The sequence below is a fragment of the Podarcis melisellensis genome, assembly GCF_964234715.1.
Source record: "Podarcis melisellensis genome assembly, chromosome: 8".
NCBI lineage: Eukaryota > Metazoa > Chordata > Lepidosauria > Squamata > Lacertidae > Podarcis > Podarcis melisellensis.
The window spans coordinates 85,327,689-85,353,166 of NC_138540.1; the positions used below are offsets into that span (position 1 = coordinate 85,327,689).

General features: G+C 47.4%; 3 protein-coding genes across 8 annotated transcripts in view; 1 reads left to right on the forward strand and 2 right to left on the reverse strand.

Moving 5' to 3' along the window:
* FAM98C (family with sequence similarity 98 member C) overlaps positions 1–25,478 on the reverse strand; it is a 263,283-nt gene that overhangs the window by 87,781 nt on the left and 150,024 nt on the right. For 2 of the 3 annotated variants that reach the window (XM_081922290.1, XM_081922289.1), the window contains exon 1: positions 2,359–2,408. The exons of the other annotated variant lie outside the window; for it this stretch is intronic. In XM_081922290.1, the coding sequence (XP_081778416.1) occupies positions 2,359–2,402 (44 nt within the window). In that variant the 5' untranslated portion in view covers positions 2,403–2,408. Of the gene's footprint in view, positions 1–2,358; positions 2,409–25,478 lie in introns of those variants that run through there. 3 annotated transcript variants of the gene reach the window in all.
* On the reverse strand, positions 1,095–10,627 carry PSMD8 (proteasome 26S subunit, non-ATPase 8). The gene is made up of 7 exons (XM_081922506.1): positions 10,406–10,627; positions 8,173–8,245; positions 7,073–7,175; positions 6,605–6,770; positions 4,465–4,565; positions 3,094–3,202; positions 1,095–1,790 (listed from the first exon to the last, which is right to left on the reverse strand). Exons 1-7 carry the CDS (start codon positions 10,577–10,579, stop codon positions 1,653–1,655), a joined length of 864 nt encoding a protein of 287 aa, XP_081778632.1. The 5' UTR covers positions 10,580–10,627; the 3' UTR covers positions 1,095–1,652.
* Positions 10,716–25,478, forward strand: part of CATSPERG (cation channel sperm associated auxiliary subunit gamma) — a 45,629-nt gene continuing 30,866 nt past the window's right edge. Inside the window, exons 1-10 of one of the 4 annotated variants that reach the window (XM_081921920.1) lie at positions 10,716–10,828; positions 14,354–14,590; positions 15,188–15,241; positions 17,292–17,436; positions 18,341–18,467; positions 18,982–19,051; positions 20,381–20,536; positions 20,907–21,078; positions 23,101–23,238; positions 24,280–24,345. In XM_081921920.1, the coding sequence (XP_081778046.1) occupies positions 14,378–14,590; positions 15,188–15,241; positions 17,292–17,436; positions 18,341–18,467; positions 18,982–19,051; positions 20,381–20,536; positions 20,907–21,078; positions 23,101–23,238; positions 24,280–24,345 (1,141 nt within the window). In that variant the 5' untranslated portion in view covers positions 10,716–10,828; positions 14,354–14,377. Of the gene's footprint in view, positions 10,914–10,933; positions 11,129–13,272; positions 13,297–14,353; positions 14,591–15,187; positions 15,242–17,291; positions 17,437–18,340; positions 18,468–18,981; positions 19,052–20,380; positions 20,537–20,906; positions 21,079–23,100; positions 23,239–24,279; positions 24,346–25,478 lie in introns of those variants that run through there. The other 3 variants (XM_081921919.1, XM_081921921.1, XM_081921918.1) reach the window with 3 other exon arrangements.

Sequence of the window (25,478 nt, forward strand, 5' to 3'; positions counted from 1 at the left end):
GTGTTCATAGAATCATAGAGTTGGAAGAGACCACAAGGGCCATCGAGTCCAACCCCCTGCCAAGCAGGAAACACCATCAGAGCACTCCTGACATATGGTTGTCAAGCCTCTGCTTAAAGACCTCCAAAGAAGGAGACTCCACCACACTCCTTGGCAGCAAATTCCACTGTCAAACAGCTCTTACTGTCAGGAAGTTCTTCCTAATGTTGAGGTGGAATCTTCTTTCTTGTAGTTTGGATCCATTGCTCCGTGTCCGCTTCTCCGGAGCAGCAGAAAACAACCTTTCTCCCTCCTCTATGTGACATCCTTTTATATATTTGAACATGGCTATCATATCACCCCTTAGCCTCCTCTTCTCCAGGCTAAACATGCCCAGCTCCCTTAGCCGTTCCTCATAAGGCATCGTTTCCAGGCCTTTGACCATTTTGGTTGCCCTCCTCTGGACACGTTCCAGTTTGTCAGTGTCCTTCTTGAACTGTGATGCCCAGAACTGGACACAGGACTCCAGGTGAGGTCTGACCAGAGCAGAATACAGTGGCACTATTACTTCTTTTTTGTTGTTGTCTTTTGCTATTCAGCCTCTTTTGCCTCTACTGAGCCTGTGGAAATGTGTGATTATGGAGGACACACCAGCCAGGACAACAGCAGGTATAAGGGCAAGTTAAGGCTCATCTCAATAACTTGATTCCTAAGTGTGCATGTGTGCCTCACTGTTAAAACTTCCTTTTTTTATCAGTTGACAACTGCAATGTGCCAAACCAAGGCAACATTTAGTAGTCCAGTTCTGATGTTCCCCTATTACTGCTGGCACCCCGCTCAACAAAGTCACAGGGACCATTCTACTGTAATGTTAAACAACAAGCCTGATCTTCCCTTCTTCAGCATCTCTGCAGGGAAATCTAGAACATTTTGTTCAGACAAAATGGACAAACCCTTGCTTAGCATAAAATGGAAGTGGTTGTGTGGCCGTGGAAACTCATACCTGAAACACTACTAAACTATGGTTTTGCTTCATGTCCTGGTTGGGTCCGACTAGCTGAGCCTTCCCGCATTAATAGCTTTGCAAGTGCACTTATGACAGTTTGGAAACTGCATTTGTAGAAGAAACTGTGTTTATTTAACTTACAGTCAATCCTTGTAAGTGGCTTGCACCGAAAGGCGACAGCAAGTTACCAAATAAAAACCAAAACCAAAAGTCAGATCGTAATTCTGGGAGGCCAGTTTAACCCTGCGCTGACCAGAAAGCAGAGAAAAGTATCCGTTTCCAGTGCAACCAGTTCCTGGCATTAATTCTGAACAATTAGCAAATGACAGGCTGGTCTATGATGCAAGGAAAGGGGAGGCGAGGCAATAATATAGGCTATTTCCACCCCTCTGAGGTCAGAAAAGGCCATGAATCACCAGCCCCCCTCCCTTTCACATCCAGAACATCTCTCCACCTAGGACCAAGGAACCATGTAACTGTTAATGACACAGGGATAGGCACAATTTTTACTCTGGCATCCCAGGAGAAAAAGATGGGGCCAAAGAGTCCCCGCCCTTCCTATATAAGCAAATTGACTGCCCGCTGTATGGGAACTGGGTTACAAATACTAAAATGGGGAGGGGAGGGAGAAGAGTAACCCACAGTCCCAGCCCATGGTGGGGGCCCGCTAGACGATCATCTCCAGCTGCCGGGCATATTCGATAACTTGTTTGGCTAGCTCTGTCGAAGGGATGGTGGCATCTTCCGGCTTCTGCTGCTGGCCCGTGAAACAGTAGTGGCTGTTTGGGCCTAGAACCCAGCCTCGCTGTAAAAGGGCAAGAGGACATTATATGAGATTCTTTGTTTTTTTTAAACAACAATGCTACAAAACCATGAACACCGAGGCTTGTTTCTCCAGCAAAGGTCCCTCCCTCATCTTGGCCTTGTAGGAGAGTTGAAAATAGTGCCAATATATTTCACATCTGGCAACCAACCCTTGGGTTTCAGATAGTACGTGGGTAAAGGTAAAGGGACCCCTGATAGTTAGGTCCACTTGCAGAAGACTCTGGGGTTGCTCATCTCGCTTTATTGGCAGAGGGAGCCGGTGTACAGCTTCCAGGTCATGTGGCCAGCATGACTAAGCCGCTTCTGACGAACCAGAGCAGCACACGGAAACGCCGTTTACCTTCCCGCCAGAGCGGTACCTATTTATCTACTTGCACTTTGACATGCTTTTGAACTGCTAGGTTGGCAGGAGCTGGGCCGAGCAATGGGAGCTCACCCTGTTGCGGGGATTTGAACCGCTGACCTTCTGATTGGCAAGCCCTAGGCTCTGTGGTTTAGAGCACAGCGCCACCCGCGTCCCTCTAGTACCCGGGTGTCAAACACAAGGCCCGCGGGCCGAATCCGGCCCGCCAGACCTCGTCATGTGGCCCATGTAGCCGCCACCGGCCGCCAGCCTTCACCTTTTATTCTCGCTTCTTTTTTTGACACAAGAAAGCCGTCACTTCAGCGCATGCGCAGCAGCCTACAAACCAGAGAACGTCTGCCCTCTAGCGGCGCTGGCCGTTCTACACAGGAAACCTCCACTTTACATGCATTCAGGAAACCTCCACTTGTTTTTATATTGAGCGCATGCCATCCTGTGCTGTGACAGATCCAACGGCTGCCTGAACCCTTCTCTCCTGTACTGTAAGTACATATGATGTATGTGGGGGGGGGGTCTGCTTATTAGGGGGTGTCTGCTTATTATTCTGCTTAAAAGTCTGAGCGGTAAACTTTGGATATACTGACCACTTCCGTGTCACTTTACAGTGGTATAGGGACCATAAACTACAATCAAATAACCCAAAAATGTCACAGTAATAATTGAATGCAGTGACAATAATTTATGATAATAAAGAGTGGACACATAGTCCTACAGATACAACCGGCCCTTTGAGGGTGACCAAACTGCTGATGCGGCCCGCAATGAATTTGAGTTTGACACCCCTGCTCTAGTACATGGGTAGAGGAGTATAAAAAGTCCGGTACACAAATTTCCACGGCCCTCCAGCAGCTACAGTGGTTCATTTACCAGAAGTAATGTATTTAACCTTAACTCTGGAAGTCTGTACTCAAATTCTCACCTTCTTGGCATAGTCTGTCATCTTCTTGGGGGTGAAGAAGAGCATGCGAGTGGCCTCATTGAACAGGATCTTCTCATAGGCCTTCTCAATGCAGCTGGCAATTTCATCCCTGGGGTGGGAGGGGAAAAACGGAACACAAGCAGGTCAGGTCACCCAGACAGAATTCTTGGCACACAACTCGGCCGCTGCTAAGCAGGGTTAATAATAATAATAATAATAATAATAATAATAATAATAATAATAATAATAATATTATTTAAATCCCACCCTCCCCAGCTGAAGCCAGGCTCAGAGCGGCTAACAACAATAAAAGTAACACAGTTTACATAAAATCACAATTAATTAATTGAAATACATTCTAAAATCAATTCAGAATCAAATTAATGGCAACCATTGGGCTAGAGTTCTATGAGGATTACTGAAGGAGAGGGGGGTCAGACTGTACTTTGGCCAAAGGCCTGGAGGAACAGCTCTGTTTTGCAGGCCGTGGGAAAGATGTCAAGTCCTGCAAGGCCCTAGTCTCTTGTGACAGTGTGTTCCACCAGATTGGGGCCACAGCCGAAAAAGCCCTGGCTGAGGCCAGCCTAACCTCCCTGTGGCCCGGGATCTTAAGCTCCACTGATGTCAAGAGGAGACGTAGGGAGGTGCTGAATTCTCTCCCACTGAGACTGATAGGGGATTTCAAGGTGCTTAAGATATGGCTGGGCTGTGAGGTTACAGGGTCTATAGGGTTTAAAGCACATCACATATACTCAGTAATCCTCACAGCTGCTGTGTTGGTCTGTAAGGTAAAGGGACCCCTGACCATTAGGTCCAATCGCGGATGACTCTGGGGTTTCGGTGCTCATCTCGCTTTAGGAGCTGGCGTACAGCTTCCGGGTCATGTGGCCAGCATGACTAAGCCACTTCTGGCGAACCAGAGCAGCACACGGAAACAGCGTTTACCTTCCCGTTGGAGTGGTACCTATTTATCTACTTGCACTTTGACGTGCTTTCGAACTGCTAGATTGGCAGGAGCAGGAACCGAGCAACGGGAGCTCACCCCGTCATGGGGATTTGAACTGCTGACCTTCTGATCGGCAAGTCCTAGGCTCTGTGGTTTAACCCACAGCGCCAGCCATGCCCGTGTTGGTCTGTATTATCTACCATATTCCACAAAGGGATGGGATTGTGTCACAGAGGCAACTAGGTGGGAACGAGGCAAGTTTCTCAGGCTTCGGGTGTTTTTTTGAGGAATACCAGTGGCGGATATATTTCATTCTCAACTCTTACTCCTGGTGTGCACAAGAGGAAATATTACCTGCCCTTGCAGAAGACCTTACCCCATGTTTATAAAACGAGTCTTGAGAGAGCTAAGAGAGCACGACCCACCTGACAGTGTCCAACAGGATGTCGATGAAGAAAGCGTAACTCTCTGCTGGGATGTTGCCTTTTGCCAGGAAGACTTTATTGTAACTGCCTTCCATCAGATACTAAGGCAGGAGGAAAGAGGAAGAGCATCACAGAGATAAACAATTTATTAGTCACTTTTTCAAGGTGTGGACCAAAGCCACGTACAACTGATAATGTAGCAATCAATACACAATAGAAAGAAAGGTGTGGTCACTGAAAATTTTGGAATGTTGTCTTAATAAGGTTTTATCCAGTGTTAGAAACTCAGATAGCCACCAAATGGCTCCTTAAACCCGGGTTACAGTCATCAAAACGGGATGTCTAGTTGCCATTTTGGGGCCAGGCGCCTGGAAAGTCCTATTTTTAAATGCAGCTTTTTGGTTCCTGAAATTTGTTCTGATTGTGCTGATAAAATATCACAGATAGAATTCTACAGGATGTGTTGTTAAGTGTGTGAGAAAAGAGTCACGATCCAAGGATCCCCAGGCATGCACCTCCAGATGGTGGAGATGTCTGGCACCTGGGCATCTTCACCTGGTCGGAAAGGCCCAATAGCCAGGCGCAAAACGTCCCTGGCGAATTTCCAATGCTGGTTTTATGCAATTATTAATGTGTTGCATTAATTTTTGTTGTGTTATGTCTGGAACTCCATCACACAACTCCTCCAAAGCAGCAACCCTCTCCTCACCTTCAACTCTTCCCTTCCCAGGACCCAACCCACCTTTTCTATTAACCCTTTGGCACACCGCTTAGGGAGAATATGTCATTGTTTCAGTTACACACACTGCTTTAGAATGGGTGGCCTAGGCCCCCCGCTATCTCAGGAAAACCTTCTCCTCCCATACAGGGCTTCTTCCCACAGCGGGTTTTTAAGGTCCACGAACAAGGCTTGCTATTTTGGAAAGCCAAGATTGGTATCCACAAGAAGCACAGCCTTTTCAGACTTAACGCTCTTGCGAGGACTGCAGTTTAGCCTTCTTTCATAGAGCACAGGAATATAGGGAGGTGCCTCATACCAAGTTGGAGCATTGCCCCGTCTTGCTCAGTACAGCCAACACTGTCAAGAACAAGTTGTTTGAACTTAGGACCCTTTGCATGAAAGGAAAGTGCTCCTCCTCCTAAGCTAAAGACCTTCCCAGAAACAAGCAGAGTTTTTAAGTGCAACTGGAAGGTGCTTTTGTGTTGTTTAATTATTATTATTATTATTATTATTATTATTATTATTATTATTATTAATACCCCGCCCATCTGGCTGAGTCTCCCCAGCCACTCTGGGCGGCTCCCAATCAAATGTTACAAACAGTACAGCATTAAATATTAAAAACTTCCCTAAACAGGGCTGCCTTCAGATGTCTTTTAAAGATAAGATAACTGCTTATTTCCTTCACATCTGAAGGGAGGGTGTTCCACAGGGCGGGCGCCACTACCGAGAAGGCCCTCTGTCTGGTTCCCTGTAACCTCACTTCTCGCAATGAGGGAACCGCCAGAAGGCCCTCGGCGCTGGATCTCAGTGTCCGGGCTGAACGATGGGGGTGGAGACGCTCCTTCAGGTTTACAGGACTGAGGCCGTTTAGGGCTTGAAAGGTCAGCACCAACACTTTGAATTGTGCTCGGAAACGTACTGGGAGCCAATACAGATCTCTCAGGACTGGTGTTATGTGGTCCCGGCGGCTACTCCCAGTCACCAGTCTAGCTGCCGCATTCTGGATTAATTGCAGTTTCCGGGTCACCTTCAAAGGTAGCCCCACGTAGAGTGCGTTGCAGTAGTCCAAGCGGCGATAACTAGAGCATGCACCACTCTGGCAAGACAGTCTGTGGGCAGGTAGGGTCTTAGCCTGCGTACCAGGTGGAGCTGGTAGACAGCCGCCCTGGACACAGAATTAACCTGTGCCTCCATGGACAGCTGTGAGTCCAGAATGACTCCCAGGCTGCGCACCTGGTCCTTTTATAGCTGCATTAGAAAATTGCTATATTTCATTGCTTACCTGGGGGAGGTAGGGGGCACAGAACAGGGAAAATAACTAAATATACCTCCTCTCTACCCAATTAAGGGCACTTTGCTAATTAAGCACTTATTCATAGGGAAGGAGAAAAGCAAAGAGGAGAGGAGAGGCGTCACCTGCTCCAAAGATACAGGGTGCTTGATGTAGACATTGGTCTGAATGTCCTTGGCTGGCAGCCTTTCAAGCTCAGTGTGGAACTCTGCGACACGGTTCTGAGACAGCAGGAAGAGAAGGTTCAAGCCCAGCAGCTGGTGCTTGTAGGCTGACTCCGGTAACTCATCTCTGAGGAGGGAAGGGGGAAGAGAGAGATGCTGAATTTGTGTTACGGAGTGCTTTAGCCAGAGAGACCCAAAAAGGCACAGGAGCAATAGATCATTTGAGCCAAAGGAATGATTTTGCCTCTTCTGCTGCCCCACCCCATGGTGCTCCCATCCCCTGCACATCAGAGGAATTATGGGGCTTTTGTTTCGTTGAGGAAAAATTATTTTTAAACAATTCCTGAAAAACATAAGAATTGGGTTTGGGGATAAAAACCCTGATGAGTAAAACAATTATCTGAAAGGGTTCAAGGCAGGGATACTTACTTGTAATCAAAATAGTAGCACTTCAGCTGGGCCATGTACCTCTCAAAAGATGGGATGTCTTTCTTCAAGATACTCCACTGTGCTCCGATTTCTAGAATATCTCCTTGCGGGGCAAGAAGGGAAATGAGGGGCAGAGCATTAGCAACAAGAAGCAGAGGAGTTGCAGTGTTAGAGCACAGCAAGCTGTTCAAGCTGGTATCTTGCCTTCAAGTCTGGCGAAGATTACTAACAGATTTCTAACAGAAAGAGCTGTTCGACAGTGGAACAGATTCCCTTGAGAGGCTGTGGACTCTTCTTCCTTGGGAGGTTATTAAGCAGATGTTGGATGGCCATCTGTCAAGGATGCTTTAGTTGGGATTCCTAAATTGCAGGGAGCTGGACTAGATGACGCTCTGGGTCCCTTTCAACTCTATGATTCTAGGTGGCTCATATAAGAACTGGGAGGGAGGCCTACAACATCTCTACTCCACCAGGACCTCTTGCATCTGCCACCAGGACCAGGGGCTGTGAGAGGCGGCAGCAGCAGCAGCAGCAGCCATGCAGTGAGGAAGTTCTGGCCTGTATAGGACTAATATTTTGCTGCTTCAATTGTTGGTTCCAAGGCAGGAGACTCAGCGACACAATGGCATTTGTGGGAACATCAGGGGACAAGGGGAGAAAGCTAATATACTCCTTTGCCCCCCTGCTGTAGTGACTCCTGTATCATTGTCCATTTTGTCATGTTTAAAACATATTGTAAACTTCAGTTAGTGGGTGAGGTACAAAAACTCCCAAATAAACAAATAGTATGAGACAGAGCTTAAAACACAACAAACACACAAATAATGGTACATAGAGAAGGAGAAAGTCTCGTCAAGGGGTCTTTCTTGCTCTTTTCCTTTGCCCACAGTGTGATTTTGTCACTTTCTCCCAAGCCTGAGGGGCAGGTGAAGATGCATTCTTTAAATTATCATCAGAAACAAGGACAGTGGCTGTTCTTGAGAACAGAGACCGTGTCGGCGGCCAAACAATAAACTTCTGAGGGATGAATGTGCCTCACAGATTTCTCTCTGTGTTAGGAGATTCCTATCAACCTTGTGCATGGGTCGGATTATACTCACTTGCTAAGATAAGCTGCTGTTTCGTCAGTTTTGTGCCTGTTGTGGGCAGAAAGTTGAGTTCAAGCAGCGCTAACTGGAACAGAGCAGAGAGAAGGAGAGATAGGTTACTGCTGGGGCTGATGAGAGCTCTAACACCTGGAGGGCACAGGATTGGAAAAGCCTGGTTTAGAGCTATTGCAGTCAGACTTAACATCTTACTACTGATGGCTGGTGGCTTGAAAAAATGAAGAATTGGACAAATTCAGGGAGCCGTCAATGGCTATCAGCTAAGGAAGGAAGGGAGCATTCCAACCTTAGAAGCATAATAATAATAATAATATTTATTCCTTGCCCATCTGGCTGAGTTTCCCCAGTCACTCTAGTACCAGAGAGGCTGCAACCCTTCAAAAGTTGTTAGGACTCCAGTCCTCATCAGCCCCAGAAACCATGGCTGATGGGCAAGGATTAGGCACCAGGAAAAAGCTTTATAATCAGGCCTTTGGCATTTAACTATCTGTGGTCTTTCTAGAAGTGGGTGGGATGTTTTTAGTGTATTTCTTTCTCTCTTGGTTTGAATGTACCTATGTGGGTTTTTATGGTATGTTTGCTTGTCTGTCTGTAAGTCGCTTTGGGTCATTCTGGGCAAGATAAAGTGACTAACAAATTCAATACATAATAATAATAATAATAATAATAATAATAATAATAATAATAATGGGATGATGGCAGTTGAAGTCCAAAACCAACAATTGCAGGCTCTCGCCTTTCCCAACCCTGCTGTGTGCCCTTGTTCTATGATGCTTTTGGGATAGTGCATGAATGCTGTGCATAGCTGTCAACTTTCAGATTTGAAAATAAGGGATCAGCAGCCTCAAAAACAAGGGATCAGCAGCCTCACCTGTCCCGGGGACAGTCTATGGGATATCTAACAATCTGGGGTAGCAGCAGGAAGCGGCGCTGGAATAAGGGAATCTCCCGCAAAAAAAGGGAAGGTTGACAGCTATGATGCTGTGCTGAATTGTTTTGTTTGAAATCTCCATTGAGGCAGCTGGCTGGCGACCGGATGCTGTTAAGGACTGCCTCAATCACGGCAAGGCTCAGCGACCTGACTCAGCCGAAAGAGAGAGAGGCTCATAAACAGGTTTTCAGCTTAGGCAAAAAACATCTCCGCTGAGTCACTGGCCTCCTCTTCCGGCAGCAAAGGAGCCCGGCACCCAGAGGCTTGCCGGGATAGAGCCACCTCAAACAGGGACGCAGGAAACTGCCCGATGCGGAATGAGGTCCTCTGCTCCATCTAGCTCCATACTGCCCACACTGAAAGGCAGCGATCAGGCACAGAGTTTTCCCCACTCCCGCCTGGAGACATGTGGGCTAAACATCAGGAAGAACTTCCTGACAGTGGGAGCTGTACCACAAGTGCTGGTGGGGCTCTCCTTCCTTGGGAGGATTTTAAGCAGTCACGGAGATTCCTGCATTGAGGGGGTTGGACTGGATGACCCTGGGGGTCCCTTCCAACCAGTGGCATAGCTTGGGGGTGCAGGGGGGGCGGCCGCACCGGGCGCAACATCTGGGGGTTAGGGTTAGGGGGTGCAAATCCACGGGTTAGGGGCGCAAATTACTTGCCTTGCCCCGGGTGCTGACAACCCACGCTACGCCACTGCTTCCAACTCTACGATTCTGTCCCAGTGGCGTAGCGTGGGTTGTCAGCACCCGGGGCACGGCAAATAATTTGCGCCCCCTAACCCTAACCCCCAGATGTTGCGCCCGGTGCGCCCGGCCCCCCCTGCACCCCCCACGCTACGCCACTGTTCTGTCATTCTAATGCACAGTATTTAGGGATGGGTGATCGCCCTCTGTTTCCCCTATTTCATATCCCGGTCCCCGCTTTCCACCCCTCAATGCAAACCACTGGCTCTCCCTGCCTCCCAGACACGGGTTTCAGCCCTCTCTGCCCGACCTTCTCTCGGAACAAAGGTTCCCCCTCCTCTCCCCAGCGCCTGCTTCCACTAACAACCTCACTGTAAATGGCAGTCTCCCCCCCGGCCACGCTTTCCCTGCAGCCCTCGAGACGGCACCCCAGCCAGGGGTCCCTCTTCCCCTCCTTGCCTCCCCTATCGCCCCGTTTCCACTTCGAGGGCGGTTTCTAGTGGCGCCGCGCCGCCCTCGGCGGGGCTGTTTCCAGGCTCCCCCCCGCCCGCCGCGTCGGTTTCTCGGGCCCCCTGCCCGTTTCAAGCGCCCCCGCCGGCCCCCTTGCCTTGAGGCGGCCCAGCAAGTCTCCGCACTTGCTCAGGCTGAGGTTCTTGCGGTTCCACTCGGCCCTCAGCTGCTCGTACATGCCCGCCGCCTCCTTCAGCCCCGCGGCGCCCGCGTCCGCCCCGTTCAGCACCGGCCCTCCGGCCGCCGCCATCACAGTCACTCCCGCTGCCATGAATCGGCAGCCGGCTGAGGAGGAGGAGGAGGGGAAGGAGCCGCGGCAGCAGCAGCAGCTGTCACAAAAGCCCAGCGCGACGTCCTCGCTTGGCGGCCGCCCGCGCCGGTCTCCATGGCAACCGGCCTCGAGGCCGGCGCGCGCGCGCCTCGGCGACGCACCAACGGCCCCGCTCCCGATTGGCTGGAAGGTTTTTTTTTGGAGCGCATGCGCGAAGCGGAGTAACGGCTCCGAGGGAAGCGAGCGGAGGTGTTTGAAGCGGGGGCGCTGAGGCGCTAATTTGGGGAGCGCGATGTAGGCGGGTTTTTTGGGGGGCGGCGGCGAGGGGGAGAAGGTATGAGGGCTGAGGAGAACGTTTGGGAAGCGTAGCGTCTTGAAATAGCTGTTGGCTTTCAACGTCACCAGGGTGACGTCACTAGTAGGGAGGCGTCTACGTGAGGCCCCGTGACGTCACCAGCCAAGAGGCTAGGCGTGTGATGCCAGGCGTGGGAAACGCAGACCAGTGACACAGGCAAACTAGTTCAGTTGCTGCAGAAGTTTATTTGACAGGTTTGATTTGGTTTTTTTTAAAAAATAAATTTTTATTAGAATTTCCACATTGATAACAAAAAACCACAAAGCAGAGTGGTACCCAAAAACAGGGGGGGAAAAGAGAGAGAGAAAAGAACAATAAACAGATAAACAAGAACAACAAACTTAATTCTTCACAAATCCAACCTTTTAAGCATCTTAGTTGACTTCCTCAAGTCCCTCCCTTCTGAGTTTCCTTGCAGTAACAGCTTTCCAATATCATTATTAAACGAGTCCATCTTATTCACTTTCCTTAACATTCTAAATCCCATTTATTTAATTATAACTTAATTTAATCCTAGGCCTATTTGTTTTCTTTAATGTAATTTCTAATTCTTTATGTTTGACAGGTTTCATTTGTTATTAAACAGACAACAGAGTTTATGCCAGATGTAACAGATTGAAACAGGCATTGAGAATGTGGTATTGGAGTCTCCCAAGCTGGTTGTAATGAGCGGTTTAATATCCTGGCCAAGGCCACCCTGTTGGAGGACTTCCAGGCCTCCATGACAATTATGGGGTTACCTGCAAGCGATCATTTTCAGAACACTACAGCAAGGCACCAAGGAGGGTAAATGACGAAGTACAGGACCTGATTGTTAAAGCCCTCAAAGCCAGGCCCCCATGAAGAATCCAGAGATTGTGTTGTGTATTTTATTTTATATACATTCATAGACACGGAAGAGCAGCCGTACATAGCGGAATATAGTGGTACCTCGGGTTAAGTACTTAATTCGTTCCGGAGGTCCGTTCCTAACCTGAAACTGTTCTTAACCTGAAGAACCACTTTAGCTAATGGGGCCTCCTGCTGCTGCCACGTTGCCAGAGCACAATTTCTGTTCTCATCCCGAAGCAAAGTTCTTAACCTGAAGCACTATTTCTGGGTTAGCGGAGTCTGTAACCTGAAGCATATGTAACCCAAGGTACCACTGTACGTGGAAGCAATGGTGTCCATTTCATGGGGTGGCATGCCCACCTGCCAAGCTTCTAAAGACTGGGCAAGTCAAGCCCAATCTCGTGTAACTCATACCTTGTGAAACCTGAATGTGCAGACGTTCACCATATCCTAATGGATGCATCTGCTCCCAGTGCTGAGTGTTTCGGACCTGGGTGACCCGGCTGTGCCTTTGCTTTCTGACTCTGGCCCTCCACTCTCAATAGTTGGCTGATGCCCTCGCCAGATTCTATTTCCACACTTCTCCATCCAGCAGGGAAGAATGGAGGTGAAAGTCCTGCTTCCCCCATCCAGAACAGCTCTAGGAGAGGAACGTGCCTACCCTCACCTTTGCTCCCTGGTCTCAGGCCTCCCTCTCCCACCATCCTTTTCTCTTCATGCGTCTTGGTCTGCCACTCTACTCTTGAGCCTATCAACACTTTGGGACTCGTGACATGTTACAAGAGAGAAAACCTTTTCTCTTATCCACTTTCTCCATAGTACTGTGCATAATAATAATAATAATAATAATAATTTATTATTTATACCCTGCCCATCTGGCTGGGTTTCCCCAGCCACTCTGGGCGGCTTCCAACTGAATATTAAAAACAATACAGCATCAGACATTTAAGCAGTTCTATCACGTTACCTCTTGTTTCCTCCAAACTGAAACCCCCAATGTTGACACCTGTCCTCATAGGGGAGTTGCTCCACCCCCTTGATCATCTTGGTAGTTCTGAACTTTTTTCAATCTCTACCATAAGCTTTTTGAAGTGAGGCGATCTGGAACACGTTATCTTGACATTTAGAAGACATCTTAAGGCAGCCCTCTTTAGGGAAGTTTTTAATGACTGATGTTTTAATAAAAGAAAATCCTTCCAGTAGCACCTTAAAGACCAACTAAGTTAGTTCTTGGTATGAGCTTTCGTGTGCATGCACACTTCTTCAGCTATTGATGTTTTAATGTATTTTTAATCTTTGTTGGAAGCTGTCCAGTGTGGCGGGGGTAACCCAGACAGATGGGCGGCAAATAAATAAATAAATATTCCAAAATTTGTATACCAACATTATTAGAAAGTCACTTTCATTTTTAATTTATTTTCTAATGGTCCCAAGATTAGAATTTGCCCTTTTCACAGCTGCTGCACACGGTCACCATCTTTATCAAGCTATCAGCCCTTGGCCAGACACTGCCAGTTCAGACCCCATGAAGGTATAATAAGTGAAATGAAGATTTTTTTTTGTTCCAATATGCATCACTTCAGACTTGATTACACTGGATTGCATTTGCCGTTTTACCACCCATTCCTACAGTTCATATAGGTTCTTTTGGAGCTCTTCACTTTTTGTTTTAACTGCCCTGAACAATTTAGTATTATCAGCAAACTTGGCCCCTAACCGTTCACCCTAATTCTCAATCATTTATGAACAAGTTCAAAAGCACAGATCCCACTACCAGTCCTTGGGGGACTCCATTCTACATTCTTCCAATGGGAGAACTGTCCATTAATTTGTCCTTTGATTCCTGTTAATCAGCTCCTTATCCACAAAAGGAGAAGGCCAGTTGTGTTGTTTATTGTTTCTATTGACTTGGCAATTTTTAAGTCTTTGGAAACTGCCCTGAGCAGTTTCTAGAGCGGAAAGGTTGGCATTCACCTATCTCAGGAGACAATGGTGTGTGCCTGTTACTACACACAAGAGGTTAAGGCAAAAACCAGCCAAGCAAAAAGGGCCATGTGACATGTTTCTTCCTTTGTGGAATCCTAGAGGAAGGCTAACAGCCCAGAACCGACTGGTTTTGCCCTCTGTGCAGCACTTGCCAGTATGTTCCTCTGGGGTGAATAGCAGCTATTCACTAACACAGGAGAAAGCACATAGAGGAGGGAGAAAGGATGTCACATAGAGGAGGGAGAAAGGTTGTTTTCTGCTGCTCCAGAGAAGCGGACACGGAGCAATGGATCCAAACTACAAGAAAGAAGGTCTTTAAGCAGAGGCTTGACAACCATATGTCAGGAGTGCTCTGATGGTGTTTCCTGCTTGGCAGGGGGTTGGACTCGATGGCCCTTGTGGTCTCTTCCAACTCTATGATTCTATGATTCAATATGCTTTTTTGACTCCTTTGAAGCTTACCATGAAATATCAAGCCAGTCCCTCTGTGGAAAGCCCCCTCTTAGGTTAGATAGAATATTGGGAAGAGGCTTGCTTATTTAGAAGACCTGTATAAAAGGGTTAATTAAAAAGGTAGGGGATTGTTGTTGTTGTTTTGGCAGGTTCCTTTGCAAGGAGCATCTGTGATGTGGCAACTTTTCGCAGCTACCTTGTCCCTTGTTTTCCTGTGCATGAAACATCTATTTGCATCAGATTGCAAATGGGTAGCTGTAGTCAACGATTTTGCTGACCTTGGGAGCGACCGAAAGATTTTCTTTTCCCAGCGGGAAATTAAAAGGGTGGCTGAGATCTTCAAGGAACTCACAGACTCAGCTATAGACCCTGATGACAAAAATGCAGTGAGTACAACATGCCTGGGTGTGGGAGAGGAGATCTTCCTTTTCTTCCATGACTAGCAAGGGCTCTTTGGGTTCCATGGCTCTTGAGCTGGAGCTGTTAGGAGGGGGGGGGGCAAGAGGTCACTTAGAGAGCCCCTAGAACCAAGGGCTGAAGGGAAATCAGACAAACAGCAGTCACACACACATCCTCAAAAGTCTAGGCTTAACAGAAGAGGCCAGGGCTGGTTGCATCCCAGGCAAAGGCCAAGCCTGACTTGGAAGCTTTTATAATGGAGGGAACCAATGGGCTGCCTTTGTGGGTGACGTCAACCTAGAGTTTAGGGGGAGATCCCAGTTGTGAGACCCTCTCAAACTGCAGACCTGACCAGCTCACCACAGCAGTGTATAAATCTGGAGCTTTCATCCTTGGAGATTCCTAACAGGCACAAGTGCTTGAATCCCTTACGGTCTCAGTTACTTTGGTTTATTTTATTAAATCAACTGTTTTATTCAGGGCTGCTGTTGGCTTTACTGGTATACTAGTCAACCAGAACTTTCAGCTTATTACTCTTCAAGTGAAAAGAGCTATTGAAATATTGTAACTGTCCCTTTTTACAGAAATACCTGGGATTTCCATACTACCTGAAAATTAATCTGAGCTGCACACTTCAGGTAAGAGAAGAGCCACATGCTTTGTGAGGGCAAGGGATACTTACACATTGTAATTGAAGGGGCACTTTCCCTTGCTCGCCTGTTGCTTCAGCAATGGACAGATTTGCACTATGGACATAAACTTGTTTTGAGCCACTGCTTTAAAGTGGCATTGCTGTTTCATCTGTTGCTGAGATGCATGATAATCTTGCGAGGGGTTTTTTTTGGGGGGGGGGAGGTGAGGTCAGCCTGCCTGATGCCCATGTCCTTTGTAATTCCTGGGGTTCTGGTTCCACCAAGGATTAAAATCTAATGGAGGATGCCATTGCTGAATTAGCCAGACAAGGCTCATAGTTGCCAACTTGGTATGGTCCTTTGTATAACAAAGGAAGCTGCTCTGTGCCAGAGGACAAATGGATGGGCGCCCCTCTCTTATTTGGCTGCCAGTAAGACGGACAAAAGCCAGGATAGTTGTGTGTGAGAGAGAGCTGGGCTAGAAGCAGGCTGCTGGCATAAGCCAGGGAGTCGGAGCCATTCTTGATTTCTGCTGGAATCCAAGGCTGTGTCTATGGGAGAAACAAGACCACTTGGGGTGTTAATGCTGTGAGCCCCTCCACTGTAGGTTTAGGTTGCATATGTGTGTAAATAAACCACATGCCATAAAGAAACCACGGTCTCCGCTGTCTCTTATTTCAAGAAAACCCACTTTTCTTCTTTCTTCATTTTTCCAGTCCCTTGTTCCATTTCCTTCATTTCTGGCTTAATTTCATACCTCATTTCAAATGCTTTTGGGTTATAAACTATTCTTTTTGAAACTAAAAAACCTCCTGGAAACCTTGTTGCTGAAAAAGCCCAATGGGCGAAACAAAAGAGTGTACAGTGGTACCTCGCAAGACGAATGCCTCGCAAGACGAAAAACGCAAGAAAGAGTTTTCCGGTTTTTGAGTTGTTCCGCAAGACAAATTTCCCTATGGGCTTGCTTCGCAAGATGAAATGTCTTGCGAGTTCTTGCGAGTTTGTTTCCTTTTTCTTAAAGCCGCTAAGCCGTTAATAGCTGCTAAGCCGCTAATAGCCGCTAAGCCGCTAATAGCTGTGCTTCGCAAGACGAAAAAACCGCAAGACGAAGAGACTCGCAGAACGGATTAATTTCGTCTTGCGAGGCACCACTGTATCCTAAGAACTGGTCTATAATCAGCTGCCTTATTGTTACTAAGTAGTTCTGTTTGTTACACTCTCAAGACATAGGACTATGCAGAAGGAAGATATCAGTATGAAATGGCATTGCCAACAGGAACTGTTGGACTTGACAATCTTTGGACTTGACTATCCTTGGACTTTACGACAATAAAAACAAATAGAAGGTTAATAGTAATATATGTTATTGCGGGATAACATATCACTGCGGGAGGCAGTGGAAGACAGGGGTGCCTGGCGTGCTCTGGTCAATGGGATCACGAAGAGTCGGACACGACTAAACGACTAAACAACAACAACATGTTATTGCCATCAGGAGCTGTGCTTTGCATTTTTTTGATATGGCAATTACAGTTTTAGTATATATAATGTTATGTTGCTTTACAGCCAGTTACGTGTGTGTTGTGGTATTCTGAACATGATTTACGTAATGAGGCAATTGTGTGTGTTGACTGTATCATCAAACACTGACAAAATCTGGCATCTTCTCTCCCCTGTAAGTCGCAACACTAATGTAATACAGTGGTACCTCGCAAGACGAATGCCTTGTAAGACGAAAAACTCGCAAGACGAAAGAGTTTTTCGTTTTTTGAGTTGCTTCACAAGACAAATTTCCCTATGGGCTTGCTTCGCAAGACGAAAACGTCGTGCGAGTTTGTTTCCCTTTTCTTAAAACCATTAATACCCAGTGAATCCGTGCTTCGCAAGACGAAAAATTCGCAAGACGAAAAAACTCGCAGAACGAATTAATTTCGTCTTGCAAGGTACCCTTTGTAGTTGACAGACCTCTGCTTGGATTGAGTCAGCACAGGCAAGTGACACGAGAGTGATTTTGTGACAAGGGCTCTGGGTCAACAAACTTCTTTCCTCCTTCCAGAACGCAGAATGGGCTATCAGGACAGGTCACTACACTGGACTGAGGCCGATTGTGACTGTCACTTTTTCAGAACCCGTCCACCCTGTGCGTCAGAAACAGGAGCAGCTGCAGATCGAAATGAGGGCTGCTCCGTATAGGAATAAAGGTATTTCAGCATGTCATCCCCAAGAGGCAGTGCGGAAGCAGGAAGCACACAAGGAAGTACCTCATGAAAGAGAAGCTTCCTTTTAAGGAGCTTTGCTCCCTCCGGAATTTTTGGGCTTCAGAAAGCAAATTTTGGATGCCACTAATGGCCACAACTAAGCAGACAGATTGGACCCAGTAAATTCACTTGTGAATTCTCTAAGTTTGCATTGGGGAACCTCTTCATAGATTGCATTGCAGGTTAATTGGCAGAAGGGAAGGCAGCAGTTGCATTTTCTGCCTTGGATGATAATAGCTCATTTCCCGTTGACTCCAAATGTGTGTCTGTGTGTGTGTGTGTGTATTGGCAAAAGTCAGAACAAGAATCACATCCAAACACCTAACTTAAATAGCAGATAATATTTTGTCTCACTCTTCCGCCAACATGTGTATGATCCTGCCTCTAGCACTGGGTTGAGCAGGCATTTACAGGGATGTAGCCTCTTCCCACTTCTAGTCCTCCCTCTGTTTAGGCTTTTGGAGGGGATTCCTGCTCTGCCACTGAGCCTCTTGGGCCTGCTGATCAGAAGGTCGGTGGTTCAAATCCGCACAACGGGGTGAGCTCCCGTTGCTCTGTCCCAGCTTCTACTAACCTACCAGTGCATACCACTGCAAGTAGAGAAATAGGTACTGCTGTGGCAGGAAGGAAAACAGTGTTTCCGTGTGCTCTGGCTTCCGTCATGTTCCTCCGTGCACCAGTAGTTTAGTCATGCTGGCCACATGACCCAGAAAGCTGTCTGTGGACAAATGCCGGCTCCCTCAGTCTGAAGTGAGGTGAGCGCCACATTCCATAGTCGCCTTTGACTGGACTTAACCGTCCAGGGGTCCTTTACCGTTTGACCTTTCCATGCCTTCTCTGCCTCCAGCAAATTGCGACAGTGAGGAAGTTTGCCAAATGTGCTGGTTCACGCCGATGCCCTTCTTGAACGGCACTGTTGTGTTGGATGTGTTGGTGGAGAGCAACGGCATCGGTCTCCCTGTGAAAAACAGAAGGTGAGGGATACGTTTCTAGTTTGTAGACCCAGCAAGAACATTTTCATGCGTGCCAGTATCTTGCTTGTGCCCTATTTTGAATGAAACCTAAAACAAAGCAAAACCTGAAACCGTCAATCTATTACAGAAAGAGAACTGGCAGCAAAACTCTCTTGATCAGCTCAGCAGAACTAGAACCATCTTCCACCAGTGACAGTTCCACCTGGCTGTGTCTATGGGCCAAGGGGACACAGCGAGGCCCGTTCCATCCTGGCTGGAGCCGACTGCCGTGTGGCTCCTCCCCTCCCAGAACTGTTTCCTGGACTGACAGTTCCATTTGGCCATTATGTAACAATTACATGAACGTGTTGGTAATTGAACTGGCTAGTTTCCCCCTCCCCCCTCGCCCCCTTTTGTATCAAGTCTCTCTGACAGCAAACCATTACGGTATTTTGAATGGAATTGACAGCTTTTAAGAAAAAGTATATAAATGTAGCAAAAGAAAACACATATTTTTTTTTCTCCTTACGTATAGGTTTGCTATAAATATCAATGGCTATGTGGGAATTGTTCAAAATGAGGTGAAGATCAAGATTGGGGAAAAGGTAAAATGCTGGGGTTGGTGGCGATCTCAAGTGGCCTTACAGCCTGCTAACCGCTGCTACTTGCAGTCTGTAGATGTGGTTGCATTTGCCTGTGGGAGTTAAACAGAGTTTTAGGATCCCATCTTTGGTAGCAGAAAAGCATAGGAATTAGGCTGCAAAGTCTCCTTTTGAGCAAGTCCAGCTATGAAGTAAGTTGGCTACCTCTTACTTACCCTGCTAAACAAAGAATCGGGCAACAACTTGCAAAGTAAGTTTGAAAATTAGATTTACTTACTTTGTAATCATGCACTGGCTCCTAGTGACAGTAGCAGTAAAAACTCTGCAGTCTGCTCTTTTCATCTCTCTGCATATTCTTAGAGACTGGGGGGGGGGCGAGGCGGGGAGCTAGTTGCAGTGTGTGTGGGGGGGGAGAGATTCCCTAGATCAGGGGTCTGCAACCCGTGGCTCCGGAGCCGCATGTGGCTCTTTTACACCTTTGCCGCGGCTCCGGGGCGGATACTAGCAAGGGGAGGAGGCGCATTGTGCGCCCCAACACTCCCCACTGTGGCGGGCATTGTACTGGCTGTGACGTCGTATGGGGGCGGTGCGTGCGTTAGTCACGCACCATCCCGACATCACCTTCCCGCCCGCCCGCTATATTGTAAGGGGCATGTACGCTGGTCACTGCATTGAAAGGGGGCATGTACGCTGGTCACTGTTTTGAAGGGGAGTAAAGAACACACACACAAAAAGGTAACTTGTTAATTTAACATTTATTTCTATGAGGAGGAGTAATTCTGAGGGGTCAAACAAAGAAATAATAAAAAAGTGACAAAAAAGTTATTTTTATAATGACGAAGTTTTGCGGCTCCCAGTTTTTTCCCCTTTGGAAACGGGTCCAAGTGGCTCTTTTTGTCTTAAAGGTTGCAGACCCCTGCCCTAGATTCTTCTGCAGCTTCTTGACCCCCCCTCCTCTCCAGCCTCTGCTTCAGCCTCAGAGTCTGAACTGTACTCTGGAACAGACTCTTCCTGCTCACTAAACCCTGTTGCCCCTCTAGCCTCTGGCACCTCCTCCCCGCAGTCTTCTTCCTCTGATCACTCATCATCGTCCCACCACCAGTCCCCTGGCTCTGAGCCTTCTTCTCCCAGGAGTTCCCTGGCTGGTGCCTCCCACCATTCCTCGGCATCCAGCCAGTCCATGACATTCCCTGCCTCTGCCCTTGTGGGTGGGGCCTGGCACAGTCCCCCTGAGGTTTTACCCTTGGATTCTGTAGAAGGTATCTGTTGGTCCGCAGTGGCTTTGGTGTGATAGACAGTCTCTCCTCTCTGGTCCCTTCTTACCAAGCACAGCTAGATTCTTTGAAGAATGTCCTGCAACTGAGAGACCCATCGCGTCCCTTGTGGTACACTTACGGACAAGCCCCCGTGCTCATCCTTGGCGGCATTCCCCGGAGCAAGATTGTCTTCATGTCAGACTCGATGTTTTTAGATTACATCCCAATAGAGGTAAAGGGGAAACGAGCCCTCTGCGTAGCACATCTCTGACATGGCATCTCTGTGTTGGCTGGGGTGGGGTGGGGCTGGAACTCCCCCAATAGTTCACACATGAGCTTGGTGCCGGCAATTGAAATTGTAGCCGTCCAACGGTGGTGGACTTTGACTTCGGCAGACCACATGTTTTGTGCGTAGTGTGTCCCAGTTAAGTCCCCAGCATCTCCAGTTGAAAGCAGCTCAAGAGCTGACACCCTTAAACACAGAGGATGCCCATTATAGCTAGCAAAGCACAGCATTGTGGGAATTCCCACACAACTCTTAACCTAGTAGGAGCTGAGCCTGTTTCCACCCTTGTCTCTCTTTGTCTCCTTTTCTGCTACAGGTGGGCATTGACAGCTGCTGGATTGGCTCCCTCTCATGCCCACAGGGTACATTCTCCTCTGCCATTGTCGATGCCATTAGTACAGAGAGCACCCTGTTCATCCGGCAGAACCAGCTTGTCTATTACTATACGGGAAACTACCCAATCTTGCATGTGAACACCTCTGGGTCTGGTATGTGAGCCTGAGAAGCCAAAAGGCACAGTTTTGTATTGGTTTTATGCCACTTTAACTGTCATGCCTTCCGTTACGGAACAATGGAATTCTATGAGAGCTATGCTCTTCCGTTTTCTCTGGGGGCAGGGAATCCTTAGTCACGTTAACTGCCATCCTGCCCTCAACTTGCACTGGCTGGACAAGGATAGAATATGGACTAACCCCTGGCTGTGGCAGTGCATCTTGAAGGTGTGCCACTGTGGAGGACCCACCCCCATGTAGCACCATGGTTATGCCCCAGTAACTGCATTGGCAGCACAGTGCTGACAATGGAAGGGGCAAAACAGCACTGACCGCCAATTAGTTTCTGGGCCCAATTCAAACTCCTCTCTATCCTCTTTTCTATACTATGCATAATTTTATACGCCTCTGGCAATGACGGTCTTTTAGGAAATCACTAACACCATCATAGGGACACAGGTGGCGCTGTGGGTAAAACCTCAGCGCCTAGGACTTGCCGATCGTATGGTCGGTGGTTCGAATCCCCGCGGCGGGGTACGCTCCCGTCGTTCGGTCCCAGCGCCTGCCAACCTAGCAGTTCGAAAGCACCTCTGGGTGCAAGTAGATAAATAGGGACCGCTTACCAGCGGGAAGGTAAACGGCGTTTCCGTGTGCTGTGCAGCTTGTCATGCTGGCCACGTGACCCGGAAGTGTCTGCGGACAGTGCTGGCTCCCGGCCTATAGAGTGAGATGAGCGCAAAACCCTAGAGTCTGGCAAGAGGTACCTTTACCTTTTTAACACCATCATGCGGTATTAAAAACAGCACAGTGCTGTTAAAAGCCCTTTCCTTAAAAACAGCCAGTTTCCCAAAACCTGCCAGAATTAAACAGTATTCACCTGATGGTGGAAGGTGGCAAGGAGCTAGTCAGTCTAGGCTCTCTAGGAAGGGAGCTCCAAATTCTGAGAGGTTTTACCAAGAGGGCCCATTGTTGTTGGCATCCATCTGCCTCAGGAGACAGTGGAGTGTGCCTCCAGGAGCGAATTCAAACCGCTGTATGAGCAGTACCGAAGTGACCTCCTTGGGGCACAAGTCTGTGTATGGAGGTCCTGGGCTGCCCAGATGACAAGATTCCCTGAGCAAGATGTTTGGCAGCAGCTTGACTGCAGGAGTTGCCGAAAGGAAGCATACAAGGCACCATCCAACAGTCTTAGGGATTCCACTCCAGATTTGTGTGGGGTTCATTCCATAGCTGTTTCTTCTCCTGAAGATATCCCACAAGGCAGTGGAGGTTGAGGATCAGTGTTTTCCTTCTCCTAGATGGGCTACCTTCCCAGGTTGATGAGCTCCACCTGCCCCTCACTTTATAGCATGTGCAGAAACCTCCTTTTTGACTGGTTGAGTCCACTTAATCTGCCAGAGTCTGTCTTCGCATGCAGGGAAGTCCCTAACTCACTGAGGGCTTGAGACCCATTGGCTACCCTCACCTGGTTTAGCCAGCCTGTTGAAGATGTTCCCAGGGTGTGACCGCTGTCACAGGTTGACAGCTTCTAGGAGCCGCAGGTGAGAGCTGAGTGCAGGGTGGGGACCAAAGCACCCCAGAAGGAGCACGACGTGTCCCCCACCAGAGGTACTATCCCTCTCCTAACATCCCATAATGCACCCCCTCATAACACTGTAATCTGACAAACCACCTGGCAAACAATGCTCCTATGCCTTTGTAAGGTGCTTAGAGTAACTGATCGGGACCATCTCTTTCTGGAATGTGCTACTACAAGATGTTGTCATGGACTATCATAAAGGGTATAGATAACTTCATGGAGAATAGCACTGCCTGTGACCACTAGTCGCGATACATGACCCCAGAATGAGAGGTAGGATACCTTTGGATACTAGTTGCTGGGGAACAAAAGGCACAGAAGGATATTTAACTCATGCCCTGCTTGTGGGTTTCCCAGGGGCATCTGGTTGCAGGATCCTGGGCTAGGTGGGGGCTGATCCAGCTGCCAGGCTCTTCACATGTTCTCTTCTATTTCTTTAGAGCTTTGGACACGCATATTGAACCATGTCTGCGTGAGAACCTTGAACCCAGTCTTTTTCCCAATGAATGGCTCTGAATTTGTGATTGCCCTTGGTGGCGGCTGGCAGGAAGGAGAATTCTTTCTAATCACGATTAGAGGTATTTATATTGCCCCACGTAGGACTATAGGACAGAATGAATGGGGGCTAGCTTGAGGAGGGGCATGCTCTTCCGTTGTTCTGTGCGACGGGGTGTTGAGCAAGACTTGAATGGTGTGGTCTCAGCTGGATGATAGATGGACTGTCCTCAGGTTTTAAGCTACGTTGCTGATATGCTTGATAATTTTCAGGTATTATGGTAATTCATAATTGCCTTATTTTTTAAATAATAATAATAATAATAATAATAATAATAATAATTATTATTATTATTATTATTATTATTATTATTATTATTATTTTATTATTATTTATACCCCGCCCTACCCAGCCAAGGATGGGCTCAGGGCAGCTAACAAGCAATAATGAAAACAAGTTGAATGAATACAACTTAAAAACAAGATTAAAATACAATATCGAAACATTAAAACATTAAAATGCAGCCTCATCACAGGAGGAGAAAGGAAAAAAGAAAGAGGGGGAGGGAATCAAACTGATTCCAAGCCAAAGGCCAGGCGGAGCAACTCTCTCTTACAAGCCCTGCAGAAAGAAATCAGATCCTGCAAGGCCCTGGTCTCATGAAGCAGAGAGTTCCACCAGGCCCGGGGCCAGTGTTGAAAAGGTCCTGGCTCTGGTTGAAGCTAATCTAACTTCCTTAGGGCCTGGGACCACTAGGGTGTTGCTATTTATGGACCTTGAGGCTCTCCGTGGGGCATACCGGGAGAGGCGGTCCCGTAGGTACGAGGGTCCTAGGCCGTGAAGGGCTTTAAAGGTCAAAACCAGCACCTTAAATCTGACCCTGTACTCCACCGGGAGCCAGTGCAGCTTGTGTTTTAAATCGTGTTTTTACTGTGTGGATGACTGGGAACATTTCCTGACAAACTGAATAAAGGAAGTGGGTCGGTTTGGGGCAGAGCATGACTTCTGGATCATAAGGAGGGTATACATGTGCTGGCAATGGGAGGTTTTGTCCATTGGAGAGTGGGAAGGGAGAAGCAGTCCACTCATTTTAACCCTACCCATGGTTCCTTTTTCTTTATAGATGGGATTGTGAAGGCTTCTGGATCCTTGAGGGAAAAGGAAGAGACAGTATGTGATTTTGTAAGGGGTACGTCCATTTTGATTTTTAAAACGTGCCTCCCCCTGGGTAGCCTCCACAGTCTCGTGCCACTATGGTGGTAAAAGCCAGAATGGAGGTAAAGCCAGAATGGGCCATATATGTCTTTGTTTCCCTCATCACAATTCAGGACCCAAAATCCAACAATGTACCTGTACAACATGGAATGAGCTGCGTTGGGGAGAGCTAATTTTCTCCGTGACTGTTATTTCTTTATAAAATTTATATCCTCTCCTTCCAAAGGAATCCAAAATCAGCAAAGACAAAACAAAAATCTCTTAAGAACAATTCTAACACAGATGCAGACCAGGAATCGTTTATTTATTATGAATAACTATTCTGGGCATCTCTTATATATATCTTGTTTATATTGTAAAGCACCCTGCGATCCTCAGACGAAAGGCAGCCCTGTTTAGGGAAGCTTTTAATGTTTGATGTATTTTAATATTATTTTGTTACAGCGGCTAGATTAAATGTCCTTGACTCTGTGATATTGTGGGGAAGGTACAGGGGAGTACCATATGCCCAGAGAACCTGTCATTGTGCCATGGGTGTGGCTGAGTCCACCGAACACATTCTCTTGACTTGCCCTTCTTATGCAGAGCTTAGACAAAATTTTATAGACCCACTCCTATGTCAATTTAGCTTCCTACCCGAAGAAAACCAGGTTTTACACTTGCTGAATAATGTGACTAGAGCTATACCTTCCTTGGTGGCCAAATTTCTTTTTTTAGCTTTTAAGCGTCGCAAGACTATAATTGACTGTATTGATGTGGGGCTATCTGTTTAGCCCATTTTAGTGTTGGCTAAGCTCTAAAATCTTCCTGGATGTTTTAACTGTGTATTGACAAATGTATATTTTTTTTCCTGACTGACGGTCGAATAAAAGGTTGATGATGATGAATATTCTTTTGGAAGCCGCCCAGAGTGGCTGGGGAAGCCCAGCCAGATGGGTGGGGTATAAATAATAAATTATTATTATTATTTATTATTAAAAAAACCTGTATTCACTTCTGACAATTATTATTTCATAGAATTGTAGCATTGGAAGGGACTCCAAGGGTCATCTAGTTAAACCCTTCTATGCAGGTAACTAAAGCATCCATAAGAGATGGCCCTCTGGC